The sequence below is a fragment of the Anopheles arabiensis genome, chromosome 3 (genome assembly GCF_016920715.1).
Source record: "Anopheles arabiensis isolate DONGOLA chromosome 3, AaraD3, whole genome shotgun sequence".
In the NCBI taxonomy this organism is placed as follows: domain Eukaryota; kingdom Metazoa; phylum Arthropoda; class Insecta; order Diptera; family Culicidae; genus Anopheles; species Anopheles arabiensis.
In genome coordinates, this window is record NC_053518.1 from 80,523,856 (window position 1) to 80,539,312 (window position 15,457).

General features: G+C 43.3%; 1 protein-coding gene across 8 annotated transcripts in view; it reads right to left on the reverse strand.

Annotated features, from left to right (window-relative positions):
* Window positions 1-15,457, reverse strand: part of LOC120904136 (fat-like cadherin-related tumor suppressor homolog) — a 262,216-nt gene that overhangs the window by 41,528 nt on the left and 205,231 nt on the right. For 6 of the 8 annotated variants that reach the window (XM_040313924.1, XM_040313923.1, XM_040313927.1 and 3 more), the window contains 2 exons: window positions 15,040-15,195; window positions 7,136-7,282 (listed from right to left, as the gene is read on the reverse strand). In XM_040313924.1, the coding sequence (XP_040169858.1) occupies window positions 7,136-7,282; window positions 15,040-15,195 (303 nt within the window). The remainder of the gene's footprint in view (window positions 1-7,135; window positions 7,283-15,039; window positions 15,196-15,457) is intronic. The other 2 variants (XM_040313930.1, XM_040313928.1) reach the window with 1 other exon arrangement.

Below are 15,457 nucleotides of genomic sequence, written 5' to 3' on the forward strand. Positions count from 1 at the left end.
TTCAATTCCGGCACTGTGAGCTTCGGGAATGGGATACTTTTCAAATATTGTCTTATTTATATGGTAAGCTTTTTATTTGCGACAATTGAATCCATCTACTTTGCCACCTTTGCAAGATGTGAGAATAAAAACCGCCCGAAGTCGAAAGACTTTGAACGCCTGCTTCGCTATGCATTGAATTTTTCCACAGTCAATGCATTTTGAGCAGCCTCTGCACCTGGCGAGCGGTTTTGTATCGCGCAATTCCGATTTATTGTCCTCGTAAAGTTGTCGTATTCTAACTTGTTTTTATTTCCAATTGGATTTTATACACAGAGAGAGAGAGCGCGAAAATAAAAACAACATTAGCGAAAATGGCAACTTGACCCACATTGCAGGACTTTATGCAGGGTGGAGAATGAGGAGTTCTTACTTAGGTATTAGAAACGGGTTTCCTTTTATCTGAGAATGTGGTAAACTCCAACCCTTTTCTTTTCGTTTTTTATGACTAATTTTATTCACTTAAATAAACTTTAAAGCATAATCCATTTGATGGAAAATGGATAATTCGATGAAAACATTCGCACTATCTGCTAGCTCGTTCATGGTCGTGGCTATCGAATCTTAAAGGTAGTGTGAATATTGGTATTCGATAACACAATCTAGGCGAAAACTTTTACCATTTTTAATGCTGTAAATAAGGGTTAAGTCTTTTGGAATAGTTTTTTTCTGCTTCTTCTAGGAACCATGCCGCTTACCCTTATTAGACTCAGCATAGCGTTTCCATGTTTATTGCATTTGCGAAGGATTTACGCTTATGGTAATTTGGCCTTTTCTGGAAGGGTCACGCAGCGACAGTTAAAAAGAGTTTATTTACTACATAAAAGCACGACCTTTTCCGCGAACACATCAGTCCCGGAGTCAGGATGAGGCTGAATAAAGCTTTTCAATCTAAGCTTCTTTTCAAAAATGTGTTACACGCGGGAGGGGATAGGGATGAAAAGCAGTCCCGCTTCTTAAGACGAGCTCCGTATTTTCTTTACAAAGCTACCTCACATAGTCGAAAAATGCTTTAACGACTTCTATATTCTATGCGCCCCAAAAACACGGGAGCTCTTAGCTTAAAAGTCAACGAGATGCTCGCTCAAGGATGCATGATGCGTCGTACTACCCCCTGTCGCAGTGCGTGTAGGGGATGTGTCCTTAACAAAAAAAACACATTAAGAAGAAAAAAACCTTTCAACATTTCCTTGCACATCCTTCCATTTTTGTTCCTGCCCACCCAGCAGCAACTGCTGACCGCGTTTGGACAGCCGGCGGGAGCATGTCATTTTTCATGCATAATTTATTGGTCCTTTCCGTGCCAAATCCTCATTTTGATTGACACTGATGAAGGCGACACACGTAGCGGTAGGAAGAAAAAAAAAGAGAGAGGGAACCCAAATTTTCAAGCCGGACCCTTCGGTGAAGGCAAAAGGGAACGGCACACAACAGTATGGAGCATTGAATGGAATAAAAATGAAAAGTTAACTTAGGTTAGGTAAGGTTTATTCGATTTAGCTTTAGATGTGTCTTCTTCCGCTTTTATCGGTACAAAAACAGTCCATCCTAGGGATTAACATTTCTTTTCGGGATGCCTTTCGGTTATTGTATTACTAGATTCAAACACCGGCTTTAGAGGCAAGATTGACGTGGGCCAAACTTATGCGCACTAAACAAAAAAAAAAAAAAAACGGTGCCACATTTGTCAGCGGTGAGCTCTAAAATGCTCCAGTAGTTGGGTAAATATTTAAGGATCAGGGACAAATGCTTAAAGTCCGATCGAGGATTTTGCGCAGTGTAAATTCGGTTATGATAACGGTGGGTTTAAACAGGACAGCTTTATTTTACAGAAATTTAAAGTCTATTTCAATAAACTCCTTTTATATACAAACCTAACCTTGATTTGAGGCCTACATTACACGTCTTACATGATGAGTAACCCATTTAGAGCAGAACTTGTGCAGGTAATTACTGTATGATAATAAAGGAAGCACATTTATAATGACTGAATGAACGACCATTAGTCGCTAGTCGCTGAATAGCACCCTAATTAAGGTCTTCAGCAGAACACCAAGCACCAAGCACCCACTCAAATGCGCTGCTGCAAGTATGTGAAGCACACATGTGCTAAGAAAACGCGGAAGAGTAAAACTACGCAAAACGCAAGCAGAAAATCCCGCATAAACAACGTAGACACAAATCCTATTCGCGTACTTTCTCGCTTCGCTGGATTTAAGACACGCGAGCAAAGAATCGACATAATTGAATTAATCAGCAGCCTTTTTGAGACACACTTCCACCGACACAGCGAGCAAAACCGACCGATGTCGAGAGCAAAGAATGAAATAATTATGCTTTTGAGCATAAACACACACACACACACATACACACTTCCACGGTAAGGACGCAAGGTAAATCGAGGCAGGCATGTTCTATCCATACGCGCAACCGGTTCAGTGTGTGTGTGTGTTGCTGTCTTTCTACATCGTTAGAGAGATTGAATAATGGAATAAATTGACTTATTGTCAGACGGAGACGCACAAACCCGCAGCTGTTTGTTTCAGCAGTCGCGGAAGATAAAGTGAATTAAATAGTTGTGCTTGAGTGTTGGTAGGAGTCGCTCGGATGTACCTAACGCTGTCTAGAATGGTTTTCCACGAAGCATAGAGTTGTTGAGATGAATAGGAAAATACGAGTTAACGCGAACGGCTGCCATGGAAAACGGGGGAAATTGCATTTGAATTTACGCGAATTCCGCGAATCGAATTCAATTTTTGATGTAAATGTTTGAATCTCATTAAGGGGTAGCATTATGGTGGTAATTGGAAACGTCTTCCAATCGAATGTTTCAATTGATGTGGCAAAACAATTTCCATTTTATGCAAAAACAAAGTGTTTTGTTGGCTTTAGAATTTGATTTATTTTTAGGAAGACTTTTTTTATTGAAATAAAAACCAAAAAAAAATCAACTACGATTATGTTAACTTCAACTAGTGTTATACTCTTCTTCTATTTGGCGTAACGTTCTACGACGCGGACAAGCTGGCCTATACAGGCTTTCGAGACTTAATTCATAACCACGCAGCCAGATAGTCAATCCTTGCTACGGGTGGATGTGTTATACTCTATGAACTGCAATATGTAAATTTGTCAACATTTCTAAACCAAAGTGCTTGTGTAATTGGATGCAGTGAGGATTCAGATTCAATATCCAGGATGCAACATGATCTTTGATTCGGTTATTTGGTAAAAAAGACAAAAAAACAGGCACAAAATTACCTGTCGTCATGATGGTACTCGTATACATGATGGTACCCCATGGCTACCGAAACAACAGCGTGCCCCGTGCTTATTCACTATGTTGTTGTAACGATTAATTTCATCAGGTAAACACACAGCTCATGGATTACACTGTACAATCCGCGCTCCAGGAAACGATGACTCACGCAAAAGGTTAAACGATCGCATTGACGCGGCCAAACAACACAATACTGTAAGCATAAACTAAAGCCAACAATGTCCCTCTGTTTGCAACACAAGGGCCTGTTTGCAACTACTATGAATGCGTATCATGTTACATGTTATTTACGCTGTCGCTGGAAGGATTGCACCCAAATCGGAACCAGACCGGGCAGCCAAACAATGACTGCCGAGCGTATTATAATGATGAAGGGTGAATTGGGCGCGCTAAGCATGCTCCCCAGCTCACCATCACCACCGACACCGACGTCTAAACCATACCGTCAGCAAAACAGTGACAGTGACTGACCGTTCCGTCGGACGCCACCGGGCGGGGGAGCGATGTCGAAAGGGCGCGGGGTCAAATCAGTCAACCGTAAATCTGTCATAGAAATAAATGTCAACGCAGCAACAATGCAGCACCCTCGGTTGGCGATAGAAGCGTTACGAATTGGCGTGAGTGTGTGTTGCGAGATGGCTGCGCAATGCCATCTGACCCTTGTGCTGGTGTGCTTTGCCTTTCCCCTGACGTCCCACCGATTGAATATAAATGTTTAATCGATGCAGATTTGACGCTCGTAATTTGAGTACGGCTGCGTTAATTGGAAGTGATTAAAGAGAGAGACATATAGGGGTGTTGGATGCTTCAGTGGTGGTTTTGATTAGGGGCTGTGTAGTTGCTGTTGTATGTCTTTTTTTTTTGCTTTTCCAACTGGAAGCCATACTGACAGCCACGCTTATATGTCAAGCTGAGGGCTCAGTGTGATGACACTGCATCGCGTGACACATGTGATGTGTGTGTGTGTCCAATCAAAATGGCACATAAATAATAAAAAACAATCTGCTTCATATTTCGGTGTCTCGGCCGAGCCAAAATGGTCGTGCTTGCTACTGTGGTCATCGAAGAAGATCGATCAGTGGTACGGAAGGGGAGCGCCGTCAATCATACAAAATGTAACGAACAGTCCCCCACAGACTGAACGTCACACAAATGAGGAAATTAATTTGCTTCGACCCCCGTTTGTTTGACAGGTGGGCTCCAGAGTGGGGAAGTAATTTCACACTACGCCAGAAACGTTTTGTATCATCGTCGAATGCGCGGTGCACTTGATTTGCAGGATTAATTTCACAAACAATGGCTTTGTCGCGCTTATCCAACATTGCTGCACTCGGATGAGGTTAGAATTAATGGGAAAATGTAACGATTTTCTCTCCCTTCCCGAGAACCATGTACCAAGTCATTTACTAAAGTATTCCAAGCAGGAAGACCTACGAGTTGGACCGTAACATTCGATCGTTGTACGATATACCTTGCCACAGAAAAACCCACAAGAATCCACACAAAATCTGCTAAACCACAAGTCGGTTTGTAATCGGTATTTTAGGTAAGGATTCCAAACGCATTTTCCGAACCGCACACCACATCGATTGTCAGTATGTTTCCAATGTCCGTTCGGGACGTTTTCATAGCAAGCAAGTAAGGGGCAAGTAACAGAATAAAAAACCTCCCTTCAAATGCAGTGCGCACTACTACGAAAAACCAATCAAGCACGACCGATGGAAAGTCATCAGTGTGTGCGGAAGAACTAGGGCGCACAGGAATGTCCAAGCATTGAGCGGTGTACATTGCAAAGGACACCTGCCCAACAATTTCTTAAGTCGCCCCAGTGTCCCTCTCTACGGTGCGTGTGTGTGTGTGTGTGTGTGGTTTGTGATACGATATACATGCACTTTACCGACCGTAACCGGATCCTTGAGTTGCTCATGTCTTCTTGTGGTCGTGTGGACGTCGTTACCGTTCCGCTGGAAGTCGTGCGTTACCGTGCGTACCACCCTAAAAACCTCTCTACCATCGCAACCTCGTTGCAAAGGGTCCTCATGGAAGGAGACATCACACACACACACACACACACACACACACGATAATAACGTTCCGGACGGGGGATGCGGGAAATAGTTTGCAAGAAAAGCTAAGCTGACACTGATGGGATATAAAATTTGTGGTTGATCATCGCTTTTTGCTGCGATGGAAGCCAAATCGGTTCCAGTTTGCGTATGCTGTTCGAAGCTGTGGTGACGAAGCACTGGCAACGCAAGTTTGCCGGCAGGCAGGCCACCTTTGCCGTTTGCCATTTTTCGATATCAAAACCAAGCAAGCAGGGACAAACATGAGTCACATATCTTGAGGTAATTCTATGGTCGGAAGAAGCTTATCATGAAGTACAACTGACTCTTCTTAGCAAATTTCATGCTACGATTACTTCCCTCATTGGAGAGGGAAGAGAACATTCACTGACAGAAGAAGGAAATAAGATACAACACAAAAAAAGGACATCACAATCTCCGTTTGCCGCCTGTTGGATGCAGGCAGTTTTGAGAAATAATTTAGTCTTCTTATGAGCGGCATCGTTTAATCGAATCAGGTCGCAAACGCGGTAGCTCAAAAAGTTTTTGGCCAGCTTTCGCAACCGATGGCTGCAATACTTCCGAGGTTAGTATAAGAGCTGCGCGGCACATTGTGCCCGATGATATCGTTCATTAGTTGCTCGTCCGGGGTACTTCGGCAGTGGCACCCCAAGTGCACCCCAAAAACTTCTGAACCGCACTATCGCGTGGCAGCGGCGAAAGTTTATGGCAATTATTGGCACGAGCGCACGTACGTTTCTTCATAAATGCTGAGAACAGCAGATATGGGAACGTCTCTTTTTCCACAATTTCACACCATAATGTTGTGTCAGCAGTTTGGTCCTTGTTGGTAAACAACATTTACGACAGCGTGGTGCTTTTCTGTGGACTTTTCTGCACGGTAACCTGATATATTTATAAGCACGACATAATAAACAGGTGTAACGAGGTTCTTCATTGCAAGGGGATTGCTGATGGGGCGTCGTAATAACTAATCATTGCTCCATCTCCCCATGAAAGTGTGATAAAAATATACGAAATGGTTTAATTTATTTCGAAGATGGGTTCATCTCTTATTCTCGATGCATGTCGATTCGATTGGATGAGAAGCTTGGAAGATACTTCCGGTGAAAAACATCTTATTAATTCATTCATAAATGGAAGAGTATCGCATAAACAAATAAATAAGCAACGATAGTAAAAAATACACATATAGATTATACGAGTATAGATTTGTTACCAATAAAGCAAACGTGAAACAAACAGCATTTGTATTGAAATATTTACCTAAAAAAGTAAAAGAAGTGCAATAACAAACAGCTCAACAAGCAAATTGCATACTTTTAGGAGTATTCGAATCAAATGCACACAAGCTTGTGCAAACAATTGCCATAAAAAAATGCCATAAAAAGCTGTTTTTGATTGAACATTGAAGGACAGTAGAAGCAAAGAAGCCAATAAAAAGGAATCTCTACGATAAGCTCAACAATGTGAAATAAATTGCTCTATAAGCTTTACCCTACATGAAGCATTTGTAAAACGAAAATACTTTGAATTTGATTTTGTAATTAATATTACTGTTTAAATAGCTTTCATAAATAAATAAATAAATAAATAAAGCCCAATAACAGGTAGAAAATGCATACAACCAAAGCGACACTATACACGACCAAATTAAACCAGCAAACAATTAAAGACGCCGAGAAATGAGAGAGACAAAGAGAAGAGAAACAATGTTCGCCATCATTACCCGAAAGATGACTTGCAGATCGTTGAAGTTTTTCTCCGGAAACGATTCCCACGTGGCCGCATCGTCCAGCCCGACGTCCGGATCGGACAGCATCGGTTCGGTCAGTTCCAGCTCCGGCGGTTCGTAGCCACTGCTAGCGTAATCGTTCTGCGTGTGTGTGTGAGAAGCGAAAGCGCGCGTGCGGTACCGTGATGTGGGTTTGACGACAATCGTAGCCCCGATTTTGTGCAATTTCGTTACGAGTGATGTCGTTTTGAGTTGTGTAGGATATATTATTGAATAAGCGCCATATGATTCACCATCGTGAAACAGGAATACGGTTTCGAAGCGAAGAGAAATGCAGAAATTTTGTGGTTTGGTGTGTGGAGTCGATGTGTTGGCATCGATACAAACACACACACACACAGAGTGTTGTAGCAGCCCCGTGGCAGATGTTGATGTTGTTGTACCGGAGGTGGTCGTGGTTTTGTGTCACGAATATCACGTGTGTAGAAGGGGGAAAAAAGATCATAATACAGAGAGATAGTGTGTTAAGAGATTTGTGTAATTCAAGTTTCATTTGAAAGAAACAACATATTGCTAAACAGTAATTTCCCAGCAAGACAGTGAATCATCGTGCAGTGAGAACCGAGCAAGTGGTACATTGAATGATTTAAACATGATTGTACTATGCATTCGAGATGTTGTAATTAAAATTAAAACGATGCACAATAAGACAAGATAATGTATAAGATGTGTGGGAGCAAAAGTAATGAAACAGTGATGAATGTTATGGTCATGAATAAAATGAATAATTGGAAACTTCTGAAAATGCCTTACAAATATATAGATTCAGAATGGTCCATAGCAGGAGCGCCTAAAAGCATGCAATGTTTTTATTCAAATGTGAATCCCCACAATGATGTTTTAAATTCTGTATTGGTTTTGCGAACCAATTGAAAAAAAAACCGATCCAAACCAATCAAAACTAAATAGTCACGCTTGGCAAGAATTGTCATATTTTGCACAGAATAATTCACATACGGTAAACACTTGCACCCTTGTCTACACATAATTGGTATAACATATCATACGAGCAAATATCGACATTGATCGCTTCAGCCTAACTTTCTTTCCTGTGTCTTTATGTACGAACTGGCGAAGATAAACATCGATCTATCACACCAGACTCAATTGTAAAGTGATTAAAGTGCATTATATCGAAACAAAGATACTCTCTCTCTCTATCTCTCTCTCTCTATCTATCTCTCTATATCTATCTCTCTCTGGTTTCAATCCTCTTCAGCGTACCCAGGCCCGGACGGTACCAGTAATTAATTTTCCTCGGAACTACCATCGGCAGCACCAAATTACTGCCACGCACACCTGACGTGCACTCGGTGGTGTGCACTTGAACGCAGAAAAGGCTATCATTAAAACCCATTTTCCCGCCGAGCTGTCAGAGAAGCTCCATCGTTGTTCGACGGGCGGGATGTGAGAGGTAAAATGACCGAAGAACCACCGCATAGCAGCACCATGGTCGGCAACTTCACCATCATCATCATCATCATCAGCATCCCTATTATGCACAGATCATAATCATCGTCAAAAAGCAATCGTGATTCGATGCGACCGGACGGCAAGGATGCAGACACACACACACACACAGCTCGAGATAAATGGGCAGGCTGTCAGCAGTGTCATTGTAACCGTGATTATCGCCTTCATTGTCATTGGATTGACATCGCATTCCACCGCACCGCCGGGTGAAGAATATGGATAGCAAGATAGTACCGACAACAGCATCTATAACACCATAACAACAACAAAAAATCGAACTCAAACGGAACCGTACAGATGCAAACCGGCCATCCTGTTACTAGCCTTCCAACGGCATTATCAACATGGTGGAATGCTCGTGAAGGCGGGCAAGAAAAATGAGAATCGATAGTCTTTCTAGCGGTCGTGTCCTTCGGGCGCAGTGCATACAGCAAGCGTCGCACACGGCCAGACAGGTTGACTTCGTCGGAAATGGAAATGACAGTCGTTGTTCTGCCATTCGCTGCTCATTGAGCTGACGTAGTTAAGCCAAACGAACTGGCGATGCCAAGGCAACCTTCATTGTGTGCGAGCTGATAGTTTCGCTAGTAATATTCCAAGTAATCTCCTGCTCGTACCTTTTCCGTGGAAAGTTCTTTAGAATGTACGTGGATGTGGGAAATGTCATAGGGAGAGAGCAAAGTACGGGAAAAGGATTAATTTTATGTCAGTTCCAATGCTTTGCTGATAGTTTTACAGGCGCATTAAATTACTTGCTCGATCTGAACCATCTGAATAACTGGTAGATGTAATAAGAAATGCATACATTCAGGAGGTTATGAAGTGCACTGTATAGTTTTCATTAATGAGAAGCGCCTAAAAGTATACTTAATGTCTCTTCTACCTTTTTTTTAGTTTAGCGAATTTAGGTTAGAGTTTTACCTTGAATTTAAGGAAAAAACCCTTGTTTGTCTTTATAATGGATGATGATATATACAATTCTAGCATTTATGAATTATGTTGGAACCGAATTTTATTAAATTATGTTTTAATAAACCTTTAAAAAAAGAAACAACAAATTGCAGACATTCAGGCGCATCAAAGATTTACGATGAAAGGTTGAATAAAAGCAATCAGCATGTATCGCATGTAACATGTTGATACTATCGAAACATACGTTCATTATAAGTTTCTTCAGCCAAAAGTGCTTTGTAAAGTAATCAATCGTAATATCTAGCACCAAGGTAATTGCACGCAATGAGGTAATTAGTAAAGATAAATCGAAAAACAAAACTGATGTTCCTGGAAGTCATTTAATATCTCATGCTTCTTGACAATGGATTTGATTGACTATCAGGAGCAACACTACAATCATGTCTGGAAGCTCACTTCCCCGAAGTAGTTCTGGTAGCTTTCGAATGTAACTGACATTATGTGTGTAAATCAATTTCACCAACCCATCACACTATCCCTCCAGGCAGCTGCAGTGAATTAAACGTGATTCCGGGAAAGGTTAAACAGAAATTGGCGTTTTGCTTGCGGTGAGTAAATTTAGAATTTTCTAACACATAATTGATATCTGCATAATGTAACGTGCTGCGGACCATCTATCCACCAACAAGAAACTTCTAGCTTGAATAGCATAAACGATCAGTAGCTTTGATCTAAGGGGGAGAAAAATCCCCTTCACCAACACAAAACCATGCTTCATTATCCCACGTTAAGTCACTACACATGCCGGCTTGTAAAAACAATGCTGTCAAATGATGTGTACACCGGCAGCTTCACAGCGCACACCCTGTACCACACATAGTGATCTCCATGACCGCTGGCTGAGGCGTGCATGTATGCAGTCATTCCTACGCAGTTTGCGGGCAGGTAAGTCGCATACATTATGCAAAACTGGCCTTCTCTTCGACGCTCTCCCAGCAGCATTGTTACTTTTCATCCCGTATGCGTTTAGTTTGGGCCCATTCCCATCGTGGAACGGAAAATTCCGAACCAAAGCAGACAGTCAAAATGAAAGCGGCAAACGGCTGGAAAAGAAAATATATTGCCCACGGGAATATTGTGGCAAACATCATACACATACACATCTACACGCACACATTAAGATATGTGGACGGGCTGGCATTCGTGTAGACATTTTGCATAATTTAGCAGCATTTTGTAATTAACGAGCGAAAGAGCGCACCAGAAAAATTGAAGTCGAGTCCTGGGCGAGCGTTCGTTTGCCAGCTAAATTGTGAGCAGGAGCACAATTATGTTTGGTTGATTTATTTTCATCATGCGTTGAATAACAAAGAGAAAAAAATGAGAGAGAGAGAGAGAGAGAGAGAGAGAGAGAGAGAGAAAGGGAGCAAAACAATGTGTGCAAAGGCTGAAAGAGGAATATTTACACCGAAACGCAAACGGAAGCAAACTCTTTCGTTCGTATCGAAACGCCTTGCTTAGGAGGAGTTGCTTTTCTACGAAGGCGAAGCTTTCTAAAATAAACCAGCCACCGGGCGGACAAGGGTTGCACACTGCTGGATTTATTTTAAGACGGGCTTGCGGGTGGTTTGCGTAATAAAAAGGAACCAAAACCCCCACCAACAACGGGAGGGTGTTGTTTGTGTTGTTTGTTTTAGTTTGTGATTAAATTGGAGGGCCCGAAGTGCTTCAGTAAGAAGGTAGCAAACGTTTTGAGCAAACACTGCCATGATACTTGCTTTAAAGGAAACGCTTCAGCACCCAGCTGCAGTACTTTAATTACTTCCGTTTCAATGGGAAATGGAAACCAAGAACAACAAAAAAGGGACACATGAAAGGCCAGCACATGAACGTACACTCCACTAGCAAATGTCAAGTGTGTCCTGGCAGGATGCGACGATCCGTAAAATGACTTCTCTTATCATAATTACTACTATCGCCCGCAACCACAGCCAATATCCGGACGCATCAATCTTCGATTCGACCAGCGGCAGTGGAGACGCCTGGTGGCTCACTACAAAGACGAGAAAAAAAAAACGCACACACACAAAAGAGGACAAAAAAAACATCGACCACAGCTGAAGCCCCAAACCCGGCTCGTGTTTTGTTGGTTTGTCGGTGTGGAAAAGTTTTCCCTTTGCTGTGCTAATTGAAATTCAACTGCTGTAGCCCGGGACGAGGACGGAACGAAACGGTGCACGGCGCCCCGCAAGTGCGAGCGAGAGGCACCCGCTTTATCATTCAATTAATCAAACCGAAAGAGTTTTATTCGTACGGCCCCAATGTTTCGGGTTCGGTCACTTCATCTTCTTCACACCGCCGCTGACGAGGCTGTTATCTGGGACAGTGGAAGAACTAAACTACGGCCCACGTTCCGCCCCATACCCCGAGTGGCAAATGAATAAAAATGTCACCATTGGGTGTGTGGCTGTGTGAGAGGAACTTAATGGAAAACCAGGAAGAGAGAAGCAAAAAACAAAACAACAAACACACACACACACACACACACACACACACACACACACACACACACACACACACAACCAACTCAAACGTTCGCCGGGTGGAGCAACATCAATAACATCAAACGATAAATCATTTGCGCGCGTATAAGAGCTGATGTTTTATCCCTAGTGCTTCTTCTATTTGGCGCCCGGCTTGTTATACATCCGTTTTATTCAGCTCATTACTTAATGCGTACCCCTAAATGAGGATCGAGGCGCGCTTGTGGCGCTGTGTGCGCAGCGGCAGTGGAATTAATTACCCGTAGTTGATTGAATTATTCATCACGCCGGGGCATTCGGGGCAGGAATGTGTGCGTTGGCGGTACCCTGAAACTCGGCGGTTTGTAGGCCTTCGGCAGAGCATGGGCAGGGAAAGGACTTCCGTCCACTCTACTCGCAGCAATATTGATAATGGATCAGAATTTTAATTTGCGACTTTAAAAAAATAAACAAAACGCAAGGCTTCTAGGGATTTCAGCCGAATTGGAGCGAGTAAAATGATGCTACAATTCCCAATTATGAGCTTATCATCTATTCTCCTCATATCTGCTCATCATTTTCAAATTTAAATTCAAAAATATTTGCAATGTTGCTAGGACAAGACTATTTCCAGAGGAAATTCATTATTACTCAAAAAAAATCCACAATACGTGTTCGTGGTGAATTTTTGTACGAAAAAGATACAATTTAAGTGCCTTCCTAGTAATTTTCAGTAAGCCAATTCTCAACCAATCATTTCAGTTTTAAAATCGATTGATCACTGCTATTTTAATCTTGCTATTGATTTAATGCTTGACACAACATACACGAAAGCCAGCTAAACTTCAAATTAAAAACCCTACCAATGTGTCAAAGGTTTATCCAAACAATCGCTAACATTAAAATGTGTTAGTACCGCACACAAACACATAATCGTATAAAGCATATCTCGTTATCGCAACGAATGATACAACTTTCCACCCGATCACGAACACCGTCGAGCACATTTTCCAAACGGGCAAAAGTGCATCACGAGCACTGCAACAGCACCGCAAACACCACAGGGTACGGATTGGCTTCATGGTCTGTACAGCCACCGGGTCCATGATCAGATCAGTGCCAACGCTAGTGACCGCTCTAGAAACCGTAACGATGGTACTGGGTTGTCGCCCATTAGACCCGGATGTTATTATTTTCTGCCAAATGAGATTTTAATGAGTGGTGCAACCGGTGCCGGGCCTATTCTCCGCCCCGGTAATCGTTTGCAAGCCGAACGACGCCATGTCCAGCCGTACCGTTGACCTCGACCTCGACCAGCCGAGCCGGTCACTAGGCCCATGCACACTGCCCCGAAAAATTGAACCACAAACAGGAATGTTTGAACGTGATTGAAAAATAAAACAAAACCTAACACATAAACCCAAAGCAGCAGCAGCGGTGGTGCCGAATTGTTGGGGAAAATCTGAACACGATAGCACCGGTTCGTCTTTTACGGGTTATTTTCACATAATAACAACAAAAAACACAATTCTGGCGCTACCGTGCTCTGCCTAAAAACTTTTGAGTCCCTCCCCCCAAAAACGGAGGGTGCAAAAGTTCAACTGAAACCCAATAGCAGACCCACGCCCGGTGGGAAGCCGTTGCCCCTTACATCCGGAGATTTTAGGCCAATTTTCAACTCTTTTCTCCTGCCCCTCCTACCCCTATCCTCCTGCAGCAACGGGGCAGATTTTGGGTGGAAAATTTTCGGGCGTTGTCCGTCCGCTCGCGCGCGCTCGCGCTCTTGAAAAAGGATTAACGCTTTATGAAACTAATCCCAACATTCGCACGAAATGAAAGCAGCTTTGCAATCAAACTGCCTGATGTCGTCTAGAATTGGTGTATGTGTGTGTGTGCATATGTCGACACATATATACACACACACATTCACACGAAAACTCGAAAGGGACCCCCCCACGTGGGTAGATTTTTATGATCCATCTCGGTTCGCTGCTTGCTGCTTTTATAGCCAAAAACCCTCCGCTGCGCCAAAATGTAGGCAAAGCGGTGTTTCGAAAACTCTGGCAAATCCTTTCGACCGGCCACGTGGCTAAATTATCACGTGGGAAAACTGTTTTAATCGCAACATTTGGTCTACTTTTAGGAGGGGACGGTGGTGGCCTAAATCCTACCAACTACGAGAAAGAGAGCATTATGAGTCTGTGTGGTGTGGGCTTTTTAGTTTGCAGCGTTGGTGTTAGCCAAAAGGAGTGTACAAACAAAATGTATGGTAACGAAATATTATGCCGCCCTCTCACTTGGATGGATGGGTTGGAGCGGGCTTAATAATACCCCCCGACCTAGCAGCACCTTGCATGCACGTGCATGTGGCACAAGAAAGCTGCTGGTTGCCTGGGCCGCTTTCGATGCAGTATGACAGGAACGATTCAAACGAGCGCTCACACACCCGCACCCGTTGTCAGCGTGTCAGGAATGATTAATAGATCCGGGGTCGGCCCGATTACGCGACAACTAGGACATGCAGAGCATACGATGGGAGCTTGGTAATGTGTATTTGGTTTGTGTTAAAATGGATACCTCGCTGCACAGGGTAGGGAAGTGAACAGTGCAGGGGAGCGCTTTATGCTTCCCACACAATGACTACGGATGTACGGTGGTGTATGCGTGTTGTGAGGTGAGTATGGTGGATGTATATAAAAATAAAATACACGAAACAAACCAAAAAAAAAAAAAACAACCAACACATAAAGGGGATGCACTTTCGGCGATAATTATTTGACAATCCGCTCACTCAAAATTAAACCTTCCGGCACCATCCTCCGGTCCCCTCATTATCGGTGCCGGCACAGTGCGGATTGCGAAATAACGATCGCCACAACGGACATACCGGAACATTCGAACAGGCGGCAAAGGAGGCAGTGGCGAACTTACCTGAAACAGTGGCTGATCGATTTTGGCGTTCGCCGGTATCTGCACTTTGTACATTTTCTGATCGAACTCGGGCGCGTGGTCGTTAACGTCCTCGACCTGCACGACGACGCGCGTCGTCGACGATAGCTGTGGCTCGCCGTTGTCCATCACCAGGACCTGTAATTAAAATGGCATAAAGGGAAAGGAGTGGAAAAAAAGAAGACGAAAAGTTCAACATTAGTGCGACTTGGTCCGCGATAGGGATCTCAGTGGAAAATAATCTGCACCGCTGCGGGAGGGCGGCATGCTCCGGGGTGCACACGGTCCTGGCCTGCCTCACCGTTACGCATAACGGGGCCGCCGCGCTGGGAGGCAAATTAATTTTCTACCAAATGATTAATGAGCAGCAAACGTAGCAGGAAGTGCGCGAAAGGCCTCG